This window comes from Micromys minutus (assembly GCF_963924665.1).
Source record: "Micromys minutus genome assembly, chromosome: X".
NCBI classification, from domain to species: Eukaryota; Metazoa; Chordata; class Mammalia; order Rodentia; family Muridae; genus Micromys; species Micromys minutus.
This window is the reverse complement of record NC_137970.1, coordinates 95326372-95346984: the sequence shown is the minus strand read 5'-3', so window position 1 is coordinate 95346984 and position 20613 is coordinate 95326372. Positions and strand designations below refer to the sequence as shown.

The following is a 20613-nucleotide window of genomic DNA, read 5'->3' as shown; positions in this document are numbered from 1 at the left end:
GTGATGTAGTGTTGAGAACATAAATGTTCAGAACATAAATGTTTTACATTCTTTTTCATAGTCACGTTAGAAAACTGATAACTGCCCCCAAAGTTTTATGTGAGAGTCACTACTGGTTTGTTGGCCTTGTTGTAATGATGGGGACTGAACCCAGGACTAGGCAAAATGCTCTACCACTAAGCTACATTACCCACCTCCCTATTTGAAGGTTAATTGCATGGTTTAAGAACATAATTTTCCTGATTTTACATAGCAACAACATCTCCAATTCCCCCTGAGCCATTATACATATTCTTCTGATTTAAATACACTTGATGATGTAGAGTAGAAGGGAACAAGAAAATAGATGGAAAGCATTTTGAGAGCTATGAAATTGGCCATAAATGCATTTCATCATCCCACATCCCTGATTAATCAGACACTGGTCCGCAACTGTTTCATTTTGTGTGAAACTAACCTGTAATTAGTTCACACACTCTAATTAGACGAATGATTCTTCAGACTCACAGAGGGCTTATTCCTTTTAAATATCTCTCATGTACATTTTTTCACATGGTCTTTATAATCCCACAGGGAAGGAGAAACAGGAATGGCTACCCTCTTGAATTATTATTTTTTGTTATGTTCATATCAGTTAGTGAAAAATATTGATTTATAACTATTGCTGGCACTTGCTTTTTCCATTCTTACAGCTCACATAAAATGTAACATCTGAAAAGTTTATATAGAGAGCTAAGTACAGTAGAGTATCTTCATCTTAATAATCAAATAAAATGTTGAAAGAAAAACAGGTTTTTCCAGATCTGTTAGGACATTCTCTTAATGATTAACATAAACATTTGTTAATTTTTTACAAAGAAAGAGCCATGATCCCTGTTTGAGTATTCAATGAAAAATAATTTTAGAAATCATTTCCCTATTTCAGAAGATTAACTTTAAAAAAGGTTAACTTTATGGGGGGTGGAGTCTGTTGTTTTAAAAGCAGTTCTTCTGAACATCAGTTTGGTGTTCACAAAAACACATTGGTAATTTCCCATGTAATATACACATTTGTGGGGTTAGGAATATAGCTAAGTGATAGAAAACGTCCCTAGTATAAGTGACTCTCTAGGTTTCATTCTGGGAAATGGTAAGACTATCTAATATATGTATACATGTTGACAGTAAATTAGTGCTATTGAAAGTGTGCCTGCAATACAAGGAGGCCATCTTGAGCTACATTGGAAATTAGGTTTTGAAAGAGACCTTTGTTTCAATACCCAGTATCCCATTTAATTATATCCTAGGCTTTCTTCAATTTAAATTCTTCTGGGGAAAAACAAGAATGAAAATCTGATTCTCCTGGGTTCTTATTCTGCATTTATTTGAAACCAGTATTCTTCCAATATTATACAGAAACTTAGGGCTAACAAGTACAGGCCCATACAAAAGATCTTCAATATTCTCATTAGTTATGATCCATTATATTATTTTGGAAATCTCATACAAACTAAGACCTAAGATACTAAATAAACTGCCACCTAGTTTTATACCTACTGAGACTGTTATTTTGGTTGGTACATGTATCAATTTACACAACTCTCATCATCCAAAGACTGTTTCCACTATTTTCTTTTGTACCACTTTAAAGATTTCAGAACTGAAAAAAGAATCGGAACTGCAAATGATTATGAATTAGAAAGGACAACTCCTTCCAACTCTGAAACCCTTTCCTTCCAAGTTAACAGCTCACATTTCACTGTAGTGTTGGCTCTGTACAAGTGCAGATCCGTTCTGCACAGTCTCATCCGGTTGCTGTCATCTACCAGCACTTATAGCTCAGCTTTCAAACCCTTAACTTTCAAGGCTTGATCAAAGGGTAGTTCTAAAAAAAATCCTTATCTATTTTCTCGTACATGCACACATATGTGCTCTGGTATATATGTGGAAGTCAGAATAAAATAGACAGGAGTCATTTCTCTTCTGCTTTGTGGGTTTTGACACACATCAGACTTGGTACATTTACTTGCTGAACCACCATGCCAGTCACTGATGAGAGCAGTTTAAGCTCAAAGCAGTTGGGGATTATTCTGATTATCATTACAAAGCTCAAAGGTATACTGTAAGGAGGAAAGCATTTTCTGAAAGGGAACTGGACATAATGGCTGATGCCCAGTGTCGGCACTTGGGTGGCTGGGGCAAGAGGATTGCCAAGTTTAAATCCAACTGGAACTAGAGATTAAGACCCTAGTACAAATGTGTTGTGGCTTTGTTGTCAAAAGTCTTGTTTGTTTTTTGATAATGACAGTGCTTTTGACAGTGATTATACTGTCAAAGATTAACCAGTCCTAACACAGATGGCCTGAAATACCCTTTTGTTTTTTGAAAACAGGGTCTCATGTATCTTCAGTTTGCTTCGAACTCTTGTCTTTGGATTTTACATGTTGAGTTTACGGGCATGTGCCATCATCCCTGGCTGGAATACAATTCATTTAGGAACCTATATTGTAATTACTGGGAGGGACAGGGTGATAGTCACTTTGAACTGCTCCTTGTAAATCTAGGTTCTCATGTATGCCACTGTTCTCACTGAACCATACTTTTGGCCTGACTTTAATGTATTTTTTTAAAAGATTCACTACTTTTTTTTGGGGGGGGGCAGGGTGACAAAAGTTTTCTCTATGTAATCCGGCTGTTCTGGAACTCAGATCTGCCTGCCTCTGCCTCCTGAGTGCTGGGATTAAAGTCATGGACCATACCTGGCTAATTACTTTGATGTATACAGTGTATCAAAGACTGACTGGTTTGGGGATAAGGGTACCTGCTGTCAAGCCTGCTGACCTGAATTCAATCTACCTTAGTAGGACCAAGTTTGATCCTCAATGCTTCATATACCAGCTAATTCCAGCACTAAGGAGGAAGCTGAAAGAGGATCAGAGGAAGTTCAAGGTGCCTCACCCATACTGAGTTCAAGGCTGGGTTGAAATCTTGTCTCAACAAAACAAAATCAAATACAAAGAAAATAACATTTTAAAGAATAGTGCTTTATTGAATAAGTCTTATTCACAGAAAAATAAGCTTTAATCTACAACAAATGACAGAGTATAGAGTAGAAAGCAATTCTCTTAAGTTTATATAATGAAAGAAAGGCATCCATTAAAAGAACAAAAGGGAGTCATAAAATTATATTCACAAATATAGTATAATGACAAAACAATTGGTCATTCAGGTAAAGAATAACAAAAAAATGTAAAAACAGAAATTACATTAAAGCTATTATTACATCAAATTAAAAATGAAAGTTTGTTCCTAAGTAGAGACAGTGATAATAAAACACAGTAATCTTAAATGCTCATTAATAATACATAAGCACATAGTAAATGCTAAACATCTGTACTCACATCTGCAAACTTCAGCCTCCAAAAGAGAACTTTACCACTCAAGCATTACTGTCAAACTGTTTAATTTGAAAGTATCAACAATTGTCCTACTGTAGAAAATATAAAGTACCACCTAATGTGCAGTGAAAATTAAGAGTGTGATAGAATGAAAAGTTGAAAACACCCGAGACTTCCAGGACAAGTGGCTGGTATAGTGAGGTTTTTTCAACTTAAAACTATGTCCCAGTAGTATCACAAGTTGGCTATATAATTTCGAGCCAATTACCTCTCCTTTGAGTAGTTGCCTCAACAATAAGATGGAGGTGGTGGTGGTGGTGTGAGTAAGTGACCTTCTAAGGTCATTTCTAGCTCTCACGGTCTGTGATTTTATTATGTAAGGGGAAAAAAATCTACATTGAGCTTAATGTAGATTTCAGAGCCAAACTAAGACATTAGGATGGTAATAAGTTGACTGTTTAGGAAAACTCAACAGAATTTAGTAAGAATCCTTTTTCTAGTTTTTGAAAAAGTAATTTAAATATTTTAAAGGATCAAACTATTTATTTATTACAATTTATAGCTTTGTTACAAGAAGCATCCAGAGAAATAATAGACTAAAATTTAACGTAAGAGGTTCATTTAAGCTTTAAAGATTATTTTTATTTTATGTGTAGCTGTGTATGACTGTGTATGTATGTGTGCATGCATGTGCCCACGGAGGTCAGAAGAGGGCACCTGAGCTCGAGTTACATGTCCTCGAGCCATCATGTGGATGCTGGGAACTGAATCTAAGTCCTCTGAAAAAGCAGCAAGTGCTCTCAACAGCTGAGTTATCTTTCCAGGCCCTCTTTTAAGCTTTAGTCTAAGATCCTCCATTAAGACAAACCCATGAACAAGACTAAAAGTTTTAGGATGAGAGTAAACACTTAAGAGTATATAAGATGTTCTTGAGTTGCATTCCATCATCTTGGAAGATGGTTGGGTTATAATACTCTTGCTTTTCTCTCTCCTGTGTGTGTCTCCGTGTAAATGGATACCTGCCTTGGTGCATGTGTGGAGGCAGAGGATAACCTCTGGATGTTGGTGGGTCCTCACCTTCCTACTTTGTACCATGGTGCCTCTTTGTTAATACATAAGCATTAGGTGACCATGTGCTTCTGGACATTCTCCTAGCTATTTCCTGTTTCATGTAGGCATTCTGGGATTACAGGTACTTGGGCTAATGCACTTAGCTTTGTGTTTGTTTGTCTTGTTCTGTGAAACAGGGTTCCCTTTCCTGGAACTCAATCTGTAGGTCAGGCTGGCTTCAAACTCAGAGGCCTCTGCCTCCCAAATGCTGGGATTGAGGGAACGTGCTACCACCACCTGGCTGCACTCAGCTTTTATGTGCTTTCTGGGAATCTGAATTCGGGTTGTCAAGCCTATTTGGCTAGTTCGTTTCTTCACTGATGGCCACCTTCTTAAGAAAGAGAAGATTTGACTAAAATGGTATCTCTCCCATATTTCTCCATTCATTTTCCTGTTTCTCTAACAGCAGTGATGGTCTACTTCATTTCCCCGGTTTGGTATCTAGGTACTCAGAAATACAGTAAGATTTAACTCTAATGGTAACAATGCATGCAGCTAATGCTGGAGTGGCAGTTTCCATTCAGAGAGTTCAAAATATAAGTCTTACTAAAACAAAACAGATAAAAAACATACTGTAAATAACAAGACAACCAATTATCCTACCACAGCAAAATCACATTGTATTCACTTACTAAACTCACCTCACCTCTACCCCTCACTACAGGAAGAGGCAAAAGAATAATAAAGGCTAAACACAAAAATTTTCATCAACAGAGTAAATAACAAATAAAAGTAACTATTTATTGTAAAATAACTTCAAATTTCACATGACTAATATGTAGTAAAATGGGTGGTTACTTCAAAAATCCTAGAGTGAACTTTCTACAGAAAAAGTATATCAACACACACACAGACACTGAGAACTCTCTCAGGGTGATGATCCAGCTCTGGTTATAGTGTGACCTTCCAAGTGACCATTTTTTTACACAGCCATATTGGAAAGGACCCAGTGCCTCTATTTTTCAGTGTGATTTCAGACCAACTCTGGTAAGTCTCCAATAATTTGATTAGAGTTGGAGTGCTGTGATTTTAAGAACCCGAAGCAACAGCATTTTTTAAACAATTCCTAAAATAAACTTGTTAGCCACATCAGCTCCTTGACTTCAATTTCGCAACTCATGAAGACAAGAAAAGAGGTCTTGCTTAACTCTCAGTACACAGGTTTTTAAAAGAGGTTTTTAAAACCTTAGTGAACTGAGGCTCTGAGAACAAGAAAAGCCTTACTTGAAAACATTCAGTCCTTAAGTCCTTGGCTAACAACTAGATTAAACAAACTACCCACATGACTTGTACCTGAAGTGCCTTGGAAACAATTTTTAAAACTAACACTTCTATTCTATGGTAGAGTTCTTGAAATATAGATTGAAATTGAAATCTTAGTCAATTTAGATCAAATGCAACCTAACGTTTATATAACTGAACCTAAGCAGAAGACATTATACAGAATTAATGATTTTCATGAAAAAAAGGCAGTCAGTTACTTAATTCTGTTGGTATCTATTTAAATTTGCAATTAAAATAACATTACTTACCATAGTAGTCAACAGAGGTTAGGAGAACCTAACAATACTCTTTCTCTTAGAAAATACAACAAAAAGTCTAAATTGTAACAGTTTCATTCCCAAACTGTTATCTGTAGTAAAATAGACCAGTCTTTAAAAGAGGTCTATCACGATAATTACTTAAGGTAAATCCTGTGTTCTATGAAGCATTTTAGCTTTTGTTTTATTCCTATTGACTTATACAAGTTGTTAAAAATATTAAAACTACTCTTGTCAGTATGTTACAATTTCCAAGGTTTTAAGGATCTTGAGAAAATATTTTTAAAGTATCCACTACCATTACTAGTCAAGAAAACAAACAAACATAAAACAATCAAAGACTGAATATTTTGCACTATATACATCTTAATCATTCTAAGGGTAAAAACTACACAAAACTTTCAGGACACAAAATGACATTGAGAATCACAACATGGAGAGCCAACACTAAAACTACAAGCTGTATACAAACAAACACGCGTCTACGGTTACCTACGTAAGCAGACAGATGGTTAAAATACTGGGTTAACAAAGATCTTTTAGTAAAGTGACTTAGGCAGGCTTAAACTAGCAAGGATTAAGGATGAATCCTTACTAATTAATTGGAAGATCTGAGACATATTTTATATTTCATTTTACAAAATCAGAAATATTATTTTGAAACAAGAAAAGAAGACATGATCTACCTGTCAGAAAACTACCACTCAGAAATATTTTTCATCCACAAAGCAGGTAAAACAAAAACATTTAAATTTCACATTGGCACCAGAAAAGTTCACTGGCCTGCCTTCCTGGATTAGAAAAACTAAAACTGAGTAATAAGTAGTTTTGCAGGCGTTTGAACATGCCTAAGCCTTTAAATCAGCAAAATATTTTCTAAGAATTCTGATTATAAAAAATAATACAAACTTATAAAAGCTTCATACAGAAAAAAAAAAAATGGAAAAAAAAAAGTGAAGGGCTCTCTATAGGCCCGTCTAAGACCCATCCCCCACCCCCACCCTCGAAGAAAAAATACATTTTAAGAGTGTGATACAAATCTTTTTATCCTATACAGATACAAAATACACATGTGTTGATTTGGCTCCAACTATATCTATAGTGTTTTACCATCTGTATTTTACATTACTATGTCTGTGCTGCCTTTCCATGTCAGTACATGCTGGTTAGATGGTCGTCCACCACGAACACGCCATTAGGAGATGGCAAAATCACTTAAAATGCTCATAAGTACATTTAGAATTCCAATAAATGCCAAGGAAATGGACAGAATCCTAAGACACAGACACAATCATCTAAAAACAATGTTTATCCTCCCACCAGTGTGGAACGGTTCTTTCTGTTTACAATAAGCAAAATAAAGTGATTGGGCAGATTAAATCAAATCTCCCTGCTTATGCAGAACACTCCATTTGTTAAACTTATACAAAAGGAACAAAAAATGCATGTGATTAATTCACTTACACATAGAAATCAAGTCAGTGTACTACAGATTTACATGTGAAAAGTTATACAAATGCTTCTTTGTGTAAGGTTTCAATTGTATAAAACACTGGATAAATGATACAGCTAATAACCTGAAAGATCCAGAAATTCAAGATCCAGAAATTCAACGATTAGACCGAAACAGTGCTGTTACCATTTGTTTCCCTTTGGGAGCAGATGCTAATAGAATGCCATGCTGATTACTTAAAGTTCGCTCACATCACACATTCAATTAGAGTAAGAAGAACATAACATGCCTACTGCGGTGCTGGTTTAAGACATAAAAATTCTTTGCTTGAATGTAATGACTGTGTAGCACATGGGACATTTGTCAACTGCTTCAGCACACTGTTTACAAGTGACCAGATGTCCACAAGGAACAAAAACCACAGCAATATTTCTATCCATACAGATTTTGCAAAGCTTCTCCTCTTGTAGGCGCCTTAGCTGCTCTTCAGTACTAATGTCTGTATAAAGAGAAAAACAACATATACCAGTTTTGGATTTTGTTGTTTAAATTCATTGAAACATTGAACCCCTCCTGTGCCAGACACTCAAGCCCTGGGAGACATGAAAATGACTCAGACATAGCACAGATTCTTAAGTAGCTTGTATGCTAGTGGGAGGGGCTGTGAGCTGCAGCTAGAGAGGGCAAGTACAAAGTGGAACGTGCTATAATCAGGTTACATACAAAGTGCTCTGGGGCAAGATCAACAGGTTCTTCTGTCTGGGTGGTTGGGAAAGGCATCACGACAAGGAGGACTGCAGTGGTACATTTAAGTACAGGCAACAAATTACCAGGCACAGAAAAAGCAAGGATGAAGTAAAGGCACAAACATACTGAAAGGCATGGGTAATTCCAGGAAGGGGTCTGTTTGAAGGACGCTTCTACAGTGGTACAGGTAGGATTTAGTGCTTAGATGTGAGGGCTGAAGAGAGAAAGGGGAACTAATGTTGGGTTTGTTAATGTGTCAAGGAGGCGGTAATAACTATTGGAAATATAAAAGGAGGTAAAGGCTTTACAGTTTCAAGTCTATTTAAGGTGTTGGCAGGGTATCCAAACAAAAACATTTGGGTGTAATTAGCATATAGAAGATACTGAAGTGAAATGCTAACAAATATGATTTGTAGTCATATATGATAACAGCAACAACAGTCAACAGTGACAGAACATAAATATTGTGTGCTAGGCATTACTCAAACACAGTGCATATTTTAACTATCTTGGTAACCACTGTATACTAATGGTTTGTTAATCTAGCCTCAAATGATTATTACTTGAAGGTTCTTCCCCCTTTGGGTTGTATGTGTGGAGGAGTCAGCAGCCCCAAAAGTTCAGGATACTGTATACCATTCATTGTGCCACATACCTACCTCTTGTGGCATTTTTTTAAAAAACACGTTTTCTTTCTTTCTAAAAAATAATTTATTACATCTATGTGAGTGGTGCATTGTGGCACACATGTCAAAGTGAAGAGGTTGACTTTCAGGAGTTGGTTCTCTTTTTACACCATAGTTGCTAGACTTGGAAGTGGGCGCTATAACCCACTGAGCAATCACACTAGTAGCCCTGCGAGGTTCTACTAATTTCAAGTGCTGGTCACATGGGAACTGCTTTATTGTATACATCTCAGTATGGAAACAATGCATTTCCTCATTTAACTGAGTATCTCTTTTTAAAAACAAAACAAAACAAAAAAAATCTGTGTCTCACTATGAAGCTGTGGCAGCCTGTAACTAAGAGATTTGCCTGTGTGTGCCTCCTGAATCATGAGATTAATGGTGTGCCACCATGCTCACCATCACTCCCTTTTATGGCATCTATGTCTTAGAGGGAACGTTGTTTCTGAAACATGTTTGGAAAGCGATAGTTTAATTTTCTTCAAGGAAAAGCACTTACTGAACACTCACTTGGGCATTTGGTATACAGTAAATAATATATACACATACTTTAGGCACACAATATTCAGCCAAGTCGGGAACACAGCAAACAGGAAATTATGACATATACTACAGTGACAGTAGTATTAAACAAAGGTGAAAAAAATGAAGCATGCTGCAAGAGACAGAACATGGCTTATAAGAGCATGAGTAAATTTGGTAATTGAGTATGAAGGAAAATAGACCAGGTACAGCAGGTCAACAGGAATTGACCTTTAAATATGTGGCAAACTATCGAAGAGTTAAGATTTGATTCCGAGGTTTCTGAGAGCTGGTGAAGAGCTTTGAACCGGAGAGAGGCACTGCCACACTGGAGCTCTTTGGGTAAGAAGGAGACAAAAGGATCACTCTAGTCTCTCTCAAGGCTGGGCATGATGGCTCATGCCTTTAATCCCAGCATTTGAGGAGTAGAAACAGGTGGATCTCTTGAGTTTGGGGCTAGTTACTGGACAGCCTGGGTTACTCAGAGCTGTCTCACCTCCCCAACACACACAAAAGAAATCTCTGGCAGCAACTTATCTGCCGTATTTTTGGTTGCTTACTAAAATAACAAAAGCATAATACTAATTCAGTCTAGGTTGTTTTTCTGATATTTTAGTTTGTTTGGCCTTTTAAAGACAGGGTTGCATAAATCCCAGGCTGGCCTTAAACTCATTATGTAGTCAAAGATGACTCTGAACTCCTGACCTTCCTGTTTATACTTCCCAAATTCCGGGATTAAAAGCCTATATTACTCCATCCTACTCCATCCAAGATTTGCTGTGCTGGAGATGAAATCTTAGGCTATCTGCATGCTATGCACACTCTGTTACCTGAGCTATAGCTGAGGATACAATACCCCTTTCATTTAGAGTCTTGCTAGCCTAAAATAGTCGTGAGTACTGGCATTTTAAGCATGGCCCCCCATGCCCAGGAATTAATATCCCTCATGGGTTTGATTTTGATTCCATTTTACAGACCCACAGGAATGAAGTCAAACACAGATATCATCAGCTCTACTTTTTCTAGTCAGTCACATACTGAGGATGCTCCTGACTAGTAATTTATCCCTAGTAATTACTTTATGTTACAAAGGTGACTATTGTACTCTACATCCTTGCCTATGACATCTTTTTGTTGTTGTTGAATCAGTGTCTCTAAGCAACTGTCTATTCTGGAACTTGCTATATATACCAGGCTGGCCTTGAACTCTTACAGACCCACCTACCTCTACGTCTGCCTCTGGAATGCTAGGATTAAAACCTACAATCACCACAATCAGGGCTCTTTCCCCTTGTATTTTCCCACAAGGCCCACTTTGAGATAAGGATGTTCCAGGAACACAGCAATAAAGGATTGATATCTAGATAAACATTTGATGTTACTTCCTAATATCTTTAGTATATTATTTAAAACTTGAAGATCTTATATGTTGCTCAGACTGGTTTTGAACTCCCAGGCTCAAGTAATCCTACCACCTCAGCCTCCAAAGCAGCTGAGAATATAGGCATGCTGGGACTACTAGGTACAGTTTAGGGATTTCTGTTCTTCGCCTATTTTAAAATACCATTTATTTGTGTGTGCATGCATGTGCACGAGTACACATACACACGTGTCTATGCATATATGTGCAGGTGCTTGTGGAATCCACAAGAGGGTGTCACATATCCTGGAGCAAGAGTTACAAATTGTTGCAAACTACCCAAAGTGGATACTGGGAACCAGACTCTTGTCTTTTGCAAGAATACATTTTTTAAGACCAGTAAGCCATCTCTGCAGCTCCTTTCATGCATTTAAAAACAAAACAAAAAAATGTATGAACCTTTCCTGTACTATCCACGCACCACACACCTGATTGCTTCTTGCCTTGTCTTCTCACAAGCCTTTCAGAATCAAGAGATTCCTAGCCAAGAAACAAAGGCAATACTACCCAATGGATTTGGATGAAAACTGGTAACAAAGTCAGGTCCAAGTCCAAGAGAAGACACCAGAAAGGAAGTAAACTGGGGTGTAAAAATTTACATACAGTGGTGTAACTGAGGGTTTATGCTGACTCACAGTCACACATTAATCCTACAAGATGGAGCTCAGTGTTTGGACCACTGGAGACTTGGTCATATTTAAACTGGGATTTCTAATTTACTTTTCTGTCTCACATGAGATAATTGAGATAACTTTTTTTTTCAATAATAAAATGTGTAGAATCTGAAAAAATTAACCTGTGTGTCCATGTGTCCATGTTTGTATTTATGTAGCTGGTGTATACCTGTGTGCTTGCTTATGTACATAAAGAATAGAGACTTATGTTAGTTATCTTTGTCAATTGCTCCTCCATATTACTTTTTGAGATAGTCTCTCTGAACATAAAGTTCACCAATTATTTAGACTGGCTTGTCAGAGATGCCTGAGAATTTGCTTCCACACACCCTCAGGTTGATTTCTGGCCTTTACACGTATATAGCCTTACCCTTCCACAGTCATGGTCAGAGGAAAGGCTTTGGGAAGAAGAGTCAAGTGCTACTGAACCATGCTTTGGTAATCAGAGAACATGTATTGTTTCTAATGTTATGGCATAATGCATCATGTGTTTGTGATGATGCTGGTATTAACCAACCTCCTAAGCTGCAAGTCATATGAAAACATAACATATATAGTTAATAAGACTTGATAATAAAAAACCCCAACAACTATGCTACTGGTTTATATATTACCTTCAATACTTTATTATCAGAATATATTCCTCCATATAAATCAACTACCATGAAATAATATGCCATGTCATGCCAACAGCAGCCTCATGGCAAACATCTCATGTTTTAAAGTATCTGGATTGCATGAAGAGGCCACAACAAGTGGTTGGGACACATGCCATCTATATTTGTATAACTATATGTGATGATGTTCATTCAACAATGCGATTAAGTAACAACACATGTCTCAAAATATATATTCATTGTTAAGCAATGCATGAATACAATTAAGTTTAATGAAGTCATGAGCACGAGAACTCTTGGGGAAATTATTAGCATGAAATATCATTATTTTGGGAAGTCAACTATATGCAGGGGACCTACATTTAAACTTCCCAGTATTCGAGAAACAAATGTACTTTGTTTAAACTACCTGTTCTGTGAAATTTTTATTATAAATTTTATTGTAGTAGCCTGAGAAACACAGCACCATTAAGGGCACACTTAAAAAAAATACTCTTATATGTTGAATATATGTTAAAATAGACATGGCCAAAAAGACAGAAGAGAAGACTTAAGATGACAAAAGAGTTGCTTATTACTGAAGCCACCCCCTTCCTCTTTCCACTTCTGTTTATGTGTCAAAAGCAAGTAATACATACCTTTCTGCAATGAAGTCTGACTTGACTCATCCTGCGTATTATCTTTCTGAGCACTCACAAGATCTGCAATCAGAACCTCAAGTGATAGATAGCTGTTCCCAGAGGTTTGGAGTTTTTCTTCCATTGTTTTCTTAATGTCCTTGAAGTTGAATCCCATTCGTATAGCTTCTTGTACCATAGGATTCTGGAAGATGGTATCATCTGAAATCAAAGTTGGGTGAAATAAGAACATAGTAGAAGTATTTTCATTAACACAGTAAAACAGTTTAGGGATTTAAGACTAATATAGCTGGAGTTCAGTGGTAGAGTGTTTGCCTATTGTGTGTGTTGTTGTGGCTTTGATTCCCCAAGTTGAAAAGAAAAGTGGTAGTGGTACATGCCTTTAAGCCCAGCACTCAGGAGGTAAGAACAGGCAGATCTTGGAGTTTTAGGTTAGCCTGGTCTACAGAGAAAATTCAAAGACATCCAGGAAACCCTGTCTCAGAAAACCACAAAAAGTATGCTAGAAAAAATTATTTAACTTTGTTATTTATACCTGTTACCAAATCCATTCCAAATAATAGAACGTAGCTCTGCATTTCAAGCTTATTTACAGATATCTGTAGTATTCTCCTGCCTTGTAACCCTTGACACACAAAACATGATGTTACATTAGGGAACAGGGACTCAGCAGATACTCTAAATTAAGCTTTCTTTGAAACATATCTCTTCGATTGAAAAAGGAGATCTTAAAAAGAAAGAAAACAAGCCCCACAAAAGACAAACAAATTGAAACTTCAAAAGAACACTAGAATCAGGTGTTATGGTGCACACCTTTAATGTCAGCACTCTGGAGGCAGAGGCAGGAAGGTATTTGGGGGTTTCAGGCCAGCCTGATCTTCAAAGTGAGTTCCAGGACAGTTGAGACACATAGAAAAACTCCACACTACCACCAAAACCCCTTAAAAATTATATCTACAATATGCTATGGGATTTAGAAGACCTTGTTTATAGTACTAGTTCTATCAACAATTTATAATAGTACATGCCTTTAATTGTGAGGCAGAGGCAGGCAGACCTCTGTGAGTTTGAGGCTAACCTGGTATACAAAGCAAGTTCATGACAGCCAGGGGTATACAGAGAAACCCTGTCTCTAAAAACAAACAAAGAAACAAGAAACAAAGCAAAACGAGAATGTGGCCACGGATAGACAACATCACCTTTTTGTTTCTTCAGGAGAACTGTGGAATACTGTTGAGGCTGAAGCTCAGAGTACTCACCATCATTCACACTGGACTCAGTCAGCTGCACACTATCCATTTTAGCTGCATACATGAACACACCCACAATCCCAGCACTTACAGAGACTGGGGCAAAAAGAGAGAGGTCCAGGCCAGTCTGGCCTACACAGTTTACTGTGATGGCTCAGAGGCTAAGAACACTAGCTCTTCCAGATGACCTGAGTTCAGTTCCTGGCACTCACATGGTGGCTCACAACTACCTTTAACTTCCACTCCAGGGGATCTGACACCCTGTCCTGGCTTCTGGGGCAAGCAGGCAGGAATATGACACCCAAAAGGCTGAACACCCATACACATTAACTAAACAGATGAATGAAAAATTAAAAATCTAAACTTCTAGTATCTTTGTTGCTTTAATATACCTTCCTCTCTCCCTTCCTTCCTTTCTTAAAACCATGCCATGCAATGCAGACTGACCACAAGTTCAGAATTCTCCAGCTTTAACAGCATGAATACCAGGATTAGACATTTGCACCATAATACCTGGCTTTCCGGTACTGTTCTCACTACAAAAAAATCTGGTATAAAATTATAAGCACTTCCTTAAATTCTTAAATGTATAGCATCTTCATTAAACATGCTACAATAAATTGGCAACAAAACTAAACAGATTTATTTTAATAGGCATATTTACCGATTTTTTTAGTTAGTGATGATGTGTTTTCAGCAGTTTTCACCTAAAATAGAAATATGGATGGTAAGAATTCACTTTAGCAGAAAGCAATTATCTCAATTTGAAAAGTTAATAAACTTAAAACAAATTGGCTTTATTCTTATCCAAAACATGACTATTCATAAGAGCATAGCCAGACAGAATGGAAAAAAGGTAAGACTATCTAATCACCACCCCATACAGACGAGAAGCTGAGGGCCAATGAGATCAAATGACTCCCTGCAGGGGAACAAGCATATACAAACTCAACTAAAAGCTAACAGGAGAACTGTCAAGTCAGCTCTAGACTCCCATTGCCATCCAAGGTTCTTCTCAGTTTACTAATGCTCTGACTGCCACTGTCCTATGTGTCAATTCAGACACACTATTACATTTTTTGTCCTACTAGAGATTAAACCCAGAGACCTGTTTATGCTAGCCAGAAAAGGCAAAACCCATGTATATCCCTGTCCTTATTTTTGCAATCTTAAGTATTATCTGCTAAAATGTTACTAAAGAGATGGTTCAGCAGTTAAGAACACCTGCTGCTCTTCCAGAAGACAAGAGTTCAGTTCCCAGAATTAATATTGGGCAGCTTATAATTGCCTGGAATTTTAACACCAGATCCAGGGATCTAATGCCCTTTTATGGCTTCCTCAGGTACCTGTACAACATGGTGTGTATATGGGGTGGTGCACATATGTGTATACACACACACACACACACACACAGACACACACACACACACACACACACACACACACACACATACTGGGGCACCATGGGAAGACCAACAGAGTCCACTAGCCTGGACCCTTGAGGGATCCCAGAAATTGGATCACCAACCAAAGAGCAAGCAGGGGCTGGACTTAGCTGCCCATGGGTAGCAGACGTGCAGCTTGGTCTTCATGTGGGTCCCCGAACAACTGGAGCAGGGCTGTTGTTGAACCTACTGCCTGCCTGTGGATCCTGCTTCCCTAACTGAGCATCCTTGCTGGCCTCAGCAGGAGAGAATATGCCTAGTCCTGCAGTGACTTGATGTGCCAGGGTGGGGTGGTACCCAGGGAGGGCCTCCCCCTTCTTAGGAAAAAAGGGGAAGAAAAATTGTATGAAGGTGAAACTGGAAAATAGGGGATGGATATTGGGATATAAAGTGAATAAATTAGTAAAAACAAAAGAAAAACAAATAATACAGAATTTGAAAACATATTGCAAAATAAGCAACTTACCAAAGATTCGCCAAGTGAATTGGTTAAATGAATATTATTTATATATTCTTGCCCCTTCTCATCCAATAGGTATTTACACCTAAAAGATTAAAGAAAATTAAACTCTACTAGCTGATAAATCAGTGAAGTATTAGTAAGGCAGTTTCTATCATATAAATTCCATTAACTATCTTTTGGGGGGCAGAAAGATAGCATTTCCAATTTCAGGAGCTCACATATTAGGAGAGAACAAACTCCTCCAGGCTGCACTCTTAACCTCCAATTGTGCACTAGCCAATGCACATTCCCCACTCATGCAACAAAAAAGTAAGTAATGCCTATCTTCTTACTGTTAATGTCTTTTTTGTATGTGTCACTGGGGATTAAACTAAGGATCATGAGCATCTAAGCATCTATAACGTCAGCTTCCATCAGAGGCTACTCTGAAGCTGGCCTCAAATTCGCTATGTAGCCAAACATGACCTTGGCCTTCTAATCCTCCTACTGATATATCTTAAGTGCTAGGATTATAAGCAGGAATAACCATAAATCACCCTCGTCTTTTACAAATAGCTTTTTATTTGAGATAGAGTCTTTCTAAGAAGTCCAGGCTGGCCTTGAGTATGCTTTGTAGCCTAGACAGGCCTTGAAATTCCCATCCTCACCAGACTCCTAAGTAGCTGAGGTTAAATGCCTCAGCTTCATTCACTGTTTATGAGGAACCACAAAGCACTGCTATCCAATTCCTTATCCAGCTATAATTTCAAGGCTAAAATAGTACTATTACCATGCTAATAATATCAATTTGAGGACTTTCAATTTTCAAGTAAAAGTTACTAAATTAGGAACCAAGTATGGTGACATCTGACTGTAACCTCAACACTTGGGAGGCTGAGATAGGAAAGATGATACGAAACCTGGCTACTTTGGAATATATATATATATATATATATATATATATATATATATATATATATATATATATATATATATATATATATATATATATCCTCTGCCAAAAAAGAAAATGAAAAAAGTCAAAAAAAATATTAGCTAGGCATGGTGGAAAACACCTGAATTATATGCTGTTAGAAGATGAAACCAAGAACACAATGTTTAGCGCCATCTTTGGCTACACAGTGAATTCTTGCCAGCCTGACGTACAAGAGATATTATTCCAAAAAAGAAGCAAAAAAGACAAGCATGGTACCTCTATAATACTCAAGAGGCAAGCTGGAGGACTGCCATGAGTTTTACGGGCAGCCTAATATACATAGGAATCTGCAGTACCCTAACACTAACTTATTTAGTTTATATAGGGTTTCTCTCCATAGCCTTCGCTGTCTTGGAACTCCATAGCCCAGGCTGATATCAAACTCAAGAGACCCACTCGCCTCTGCCTCCTGAGCCCTGGGATTACAGCCATTTGCCATTATCACCACCTGGCCAACATTGATATTTTTTTTACAAGTTCAAAATGGTTAATCTTTTAAAACCAGTACTGAGCACTTAAAAACTTTAGTTTTTATTTTCTCATTTAATTTGAATGTTGCTTTTAAAAGGTTCTTTTCAAATGATTGTTCTAATATTTGAAGTTGTATTATTTTATATTAGAATCTCATAATTTACACAGCTGAATTATTTATTTTACAGAGGCAAGATGACAAAGAGACTGAGATGAGGGTTTCAAGATGGAAGCTAGCCTGGAAGACATAGGAAATTTTAGGTCAACCTGACCTTGTCTCAAAGGAAACAAACAAACAATACTATACAACAATACCATACCATACCATACCATACCATACCATACCATACCATACCATACCATACCATACTATACTATACAATACTATACATTAGGACTTCTCATGGCACCATGAGCTCATGCCAATCTGTAAAGAGCCTACTTCTAAATCAAAAGTATTTATTTTTGTACACTATACTAAATAAAAAGTATACATTTTTATAATTTGGTTTTTAGAAATACAAGAATCATCTAAGTATCATATGACATATGAGCAGTGAATGTTTTGGTTACCAGAAGTCTTAGGTGGTTTTTTTTTCCCCTACAAAGTAGGTGACCCCATTTCTGTAAACTTGGTGTGAATTTCAAGCCATTGTGAAGGCAAAAATAGTTGAGGTGAAAAGTAATTCAAATATTTCCACTGCACAATGTCCAACTTGCCTATTACTGAATGAACAATTAAGGACCTTACCCTGGATACCACTTGGCATGCTGTTCCCAAGGGTCTTCACTTGGCTTCCAGTCTGTGAGCCCTCCTCCACAGTGAAAGCACCTCACTTTATCACCTTCGCCTAAGAAAACATACAGGTAAAACTATGCGTTTCTGTGCAAGAAAAAGTTTTGGGAAAAATGCCCATTCTAACATTTAAGGAGTATCTAAGTTACATAAAACCTCATGGCTTAAAAGACAACATTCACATTCCATCTGGATATGATCTTTGTCCTTTGAAGAAAAATACATACTAAATTCATCATCTCAATATAATGTGCCTTATAGTAGACAATGAAAGTAAAATCAGTTTTTATGTTAGACAATTGTTACATTTTTTTCTAGTGTATGTCATTTGGACCATCACTATTAAACGTACTTTATCAAACTGCAATCTGTTTAAGTGATATTCTAAATGTTAACAATGAAGTGCAGCATAAATTACAAGCTAAGTAAGTATCTTTAAGAACAGAGCTCTCTGACATGAAACAGACCTTTACTATGTTATGGGCTAGAGAGATGGTTCAGCAGTTAAGAGCACTGACTGCTCTTCTAGAGGTCCTGAGTTCAAATCCCAGCAACCACATGGTGGCTCACAACCATCTGTAATGGGATCTCTCTTCTGGTGTGTCTGAAGACAGCTACAGTGTACTTCATATACTTTAGATAGATAAATCTAAAGCAGATTAGTAGGTTATATAACTAAAATAATTTATATTTTGAATTTGGCATTACTTAATCCTAAAACAAATGACTCAGGCATGCAGATTAAAATATTCCTAGAAGCCATAACCCTGCTGGCTTTTCATGAGACATGTACAGGAATTGTTTGAAAAGTACTCTGAAGCTGGCAAATATGTAGTGTATGCTTTAAAGGTAGACATTACTTTTGTTTGGTTGGATTTTGAGAGATGGCATCACAATATAGCCCAAACTGTCCTCAAACTCATGCTGACCTTTCTCAGCTCATAGACTGCTGGAATTCAGCTGTGCTTCCATGCTAAGCTCCATGTTAACTTACTAGGAATCAAACCAAAGTCTCTAATGTTAACGGTTTTTATGAGATTGTAGTGAAGCTTAGAGAAAATCCATGCAGTAGGCTTTTGAGTGTATAGAGTAGATATTCAATAAATGGCAGCCAGTATTATTATTAGACCCACTATCAAGAATTGATTACCATCTTTTCTCTCTCAACTCTAACTTCCCCCACCCAAGAATTACTTAAACAGATCTGACTCATAAAAGCATAGCCTTTTAACATAAATTCATTAGTTACATTAAAGATTTAACATAAGAGTTCAGAGAATGATACTGATAATGCACAAAATCAACACAATGATTTTCTTTTTAGGCGCCCTGTGACATTTGGAAAGTAATTTACTGGTCAAGTTTACCTAAAGCATAAAATCCAGCTCTCGCAAGCTGCTCCTTGTTAACCGAGTACATCCATGTTCCAAAAGTAACAATCCGCGCTTCATAGTCTGCCATGGCTGGATTTCTTGGAGGATTTGTTGAACTTGGGGAATTCCTATCTGAACTCACACCGGATTCACTTCGAACATTAACATTCCGGCCCAAAACAAAGAAGCAATTGGGAAAGTGTCTCCTGTGTTCTGACCAGGCACGATCACAGGGCTCCCAGTTCTTCAGTTTTCCACCACAACAGAAGCACTGCACTTGGTCATCAATGCCCGTGTGGTAGAGTCCGGCACTGGCTAACTCTCTGGGGGTTATATGGGCATAGTCTGGCCAGTTCTGAAATGACTTCAATCTGGCCTCTTCACTACACATGGCAGGGTTCCTCGGGAATATGGTATCTGAAATATCTACAACCTGTCCAGTTCTCAAGAGATAATCTGCATGAGATTCTGATGGCCTGTCAAGAGCAAAATGATTTCTACTTCCCACACAGTTTTCAGATTTGTACTGGCCATTTTGAATACCAGGATGTGTAGACTGTGCGGCACAGTTTTCAAAATAAAACCCATTGATAAATCTGCAATTTGGGGATATCCTCCTGTGTCTTCCAACAGCTGAGTCTCCATACTGCCATCTATCTACTGCCACGTGACAGCTGAAACACTGCACGGTGTCCCCTTCACCGGTATAGAGAAAGCCCGCTCGGGCCAACGTTGACGCTGAAACAGGACTGCTACTTGGGAAGTTAGCAAATGTTTTTAATCTATTAAACTCTTCTACAAACTCATCATCCTTATTGGTGTCTGCAGGTACAACAGTTCTAGATCCTTCAAAACTGTTAAAGGTCATCTTCTCTTGAAAATATGACTTGTCCACCTTTTCTAAAAAGAGAACATTATTGCATTAGGAACTTCAAAACATAAGGAATATATTTCTGATACTAAGCACTAATAAATTACCCAGTGATGACATAAAAATAATGGCACAATCACGAAGGCACATCTTAATTCTAAACACTAGAGTTGTACATTAGAA

General features: G+C 37.5%; 1 protein-coding gene across 3 annotated transcripts in view; it reads right to left on the bottom strand.

The window, feature by feature from the left end:
• Positions 1-7063: 7063 nt before the first annotated feature.
• The window catches only part of XIAP (X-linked inhibitor of apoptosis), a 44174-nt gene continuing 30624 nt past the window's right edge, over positions 7064-20613 (bottom strand). For all 3 annotated transcript variants that reach the window (XM_080909843.1, XM_080909844.1, XM_080909842.1), the window contains 6 exons: positions 19554-20459; positions 18142-18241; positions 15947-16025; positions 14700-14742; positions 12786-12986; positions 7064-7980 (listed from right to left, as the gene is read on the bottom strand). In XM_080909843.1, coding sequence (XP_080765969.1) covers positions 7787-7980; positions 12786-12986; positions 14700-14742; positions 15947-16025; positions 18142-18241; positions 19554-20427 — 1491 coding nt within the window. In that variant the 5' untranslated portion in view covers positions 20428-20459 and the 3' untranslated portion in view covers positions 7064-7786. The remainder of the gene's footprint in view (positions 7981-12785; positions 12987-14699; positions 14743-15946; positions 16026-18141; positions 18242-19553; positions 20460-20613) is intronic.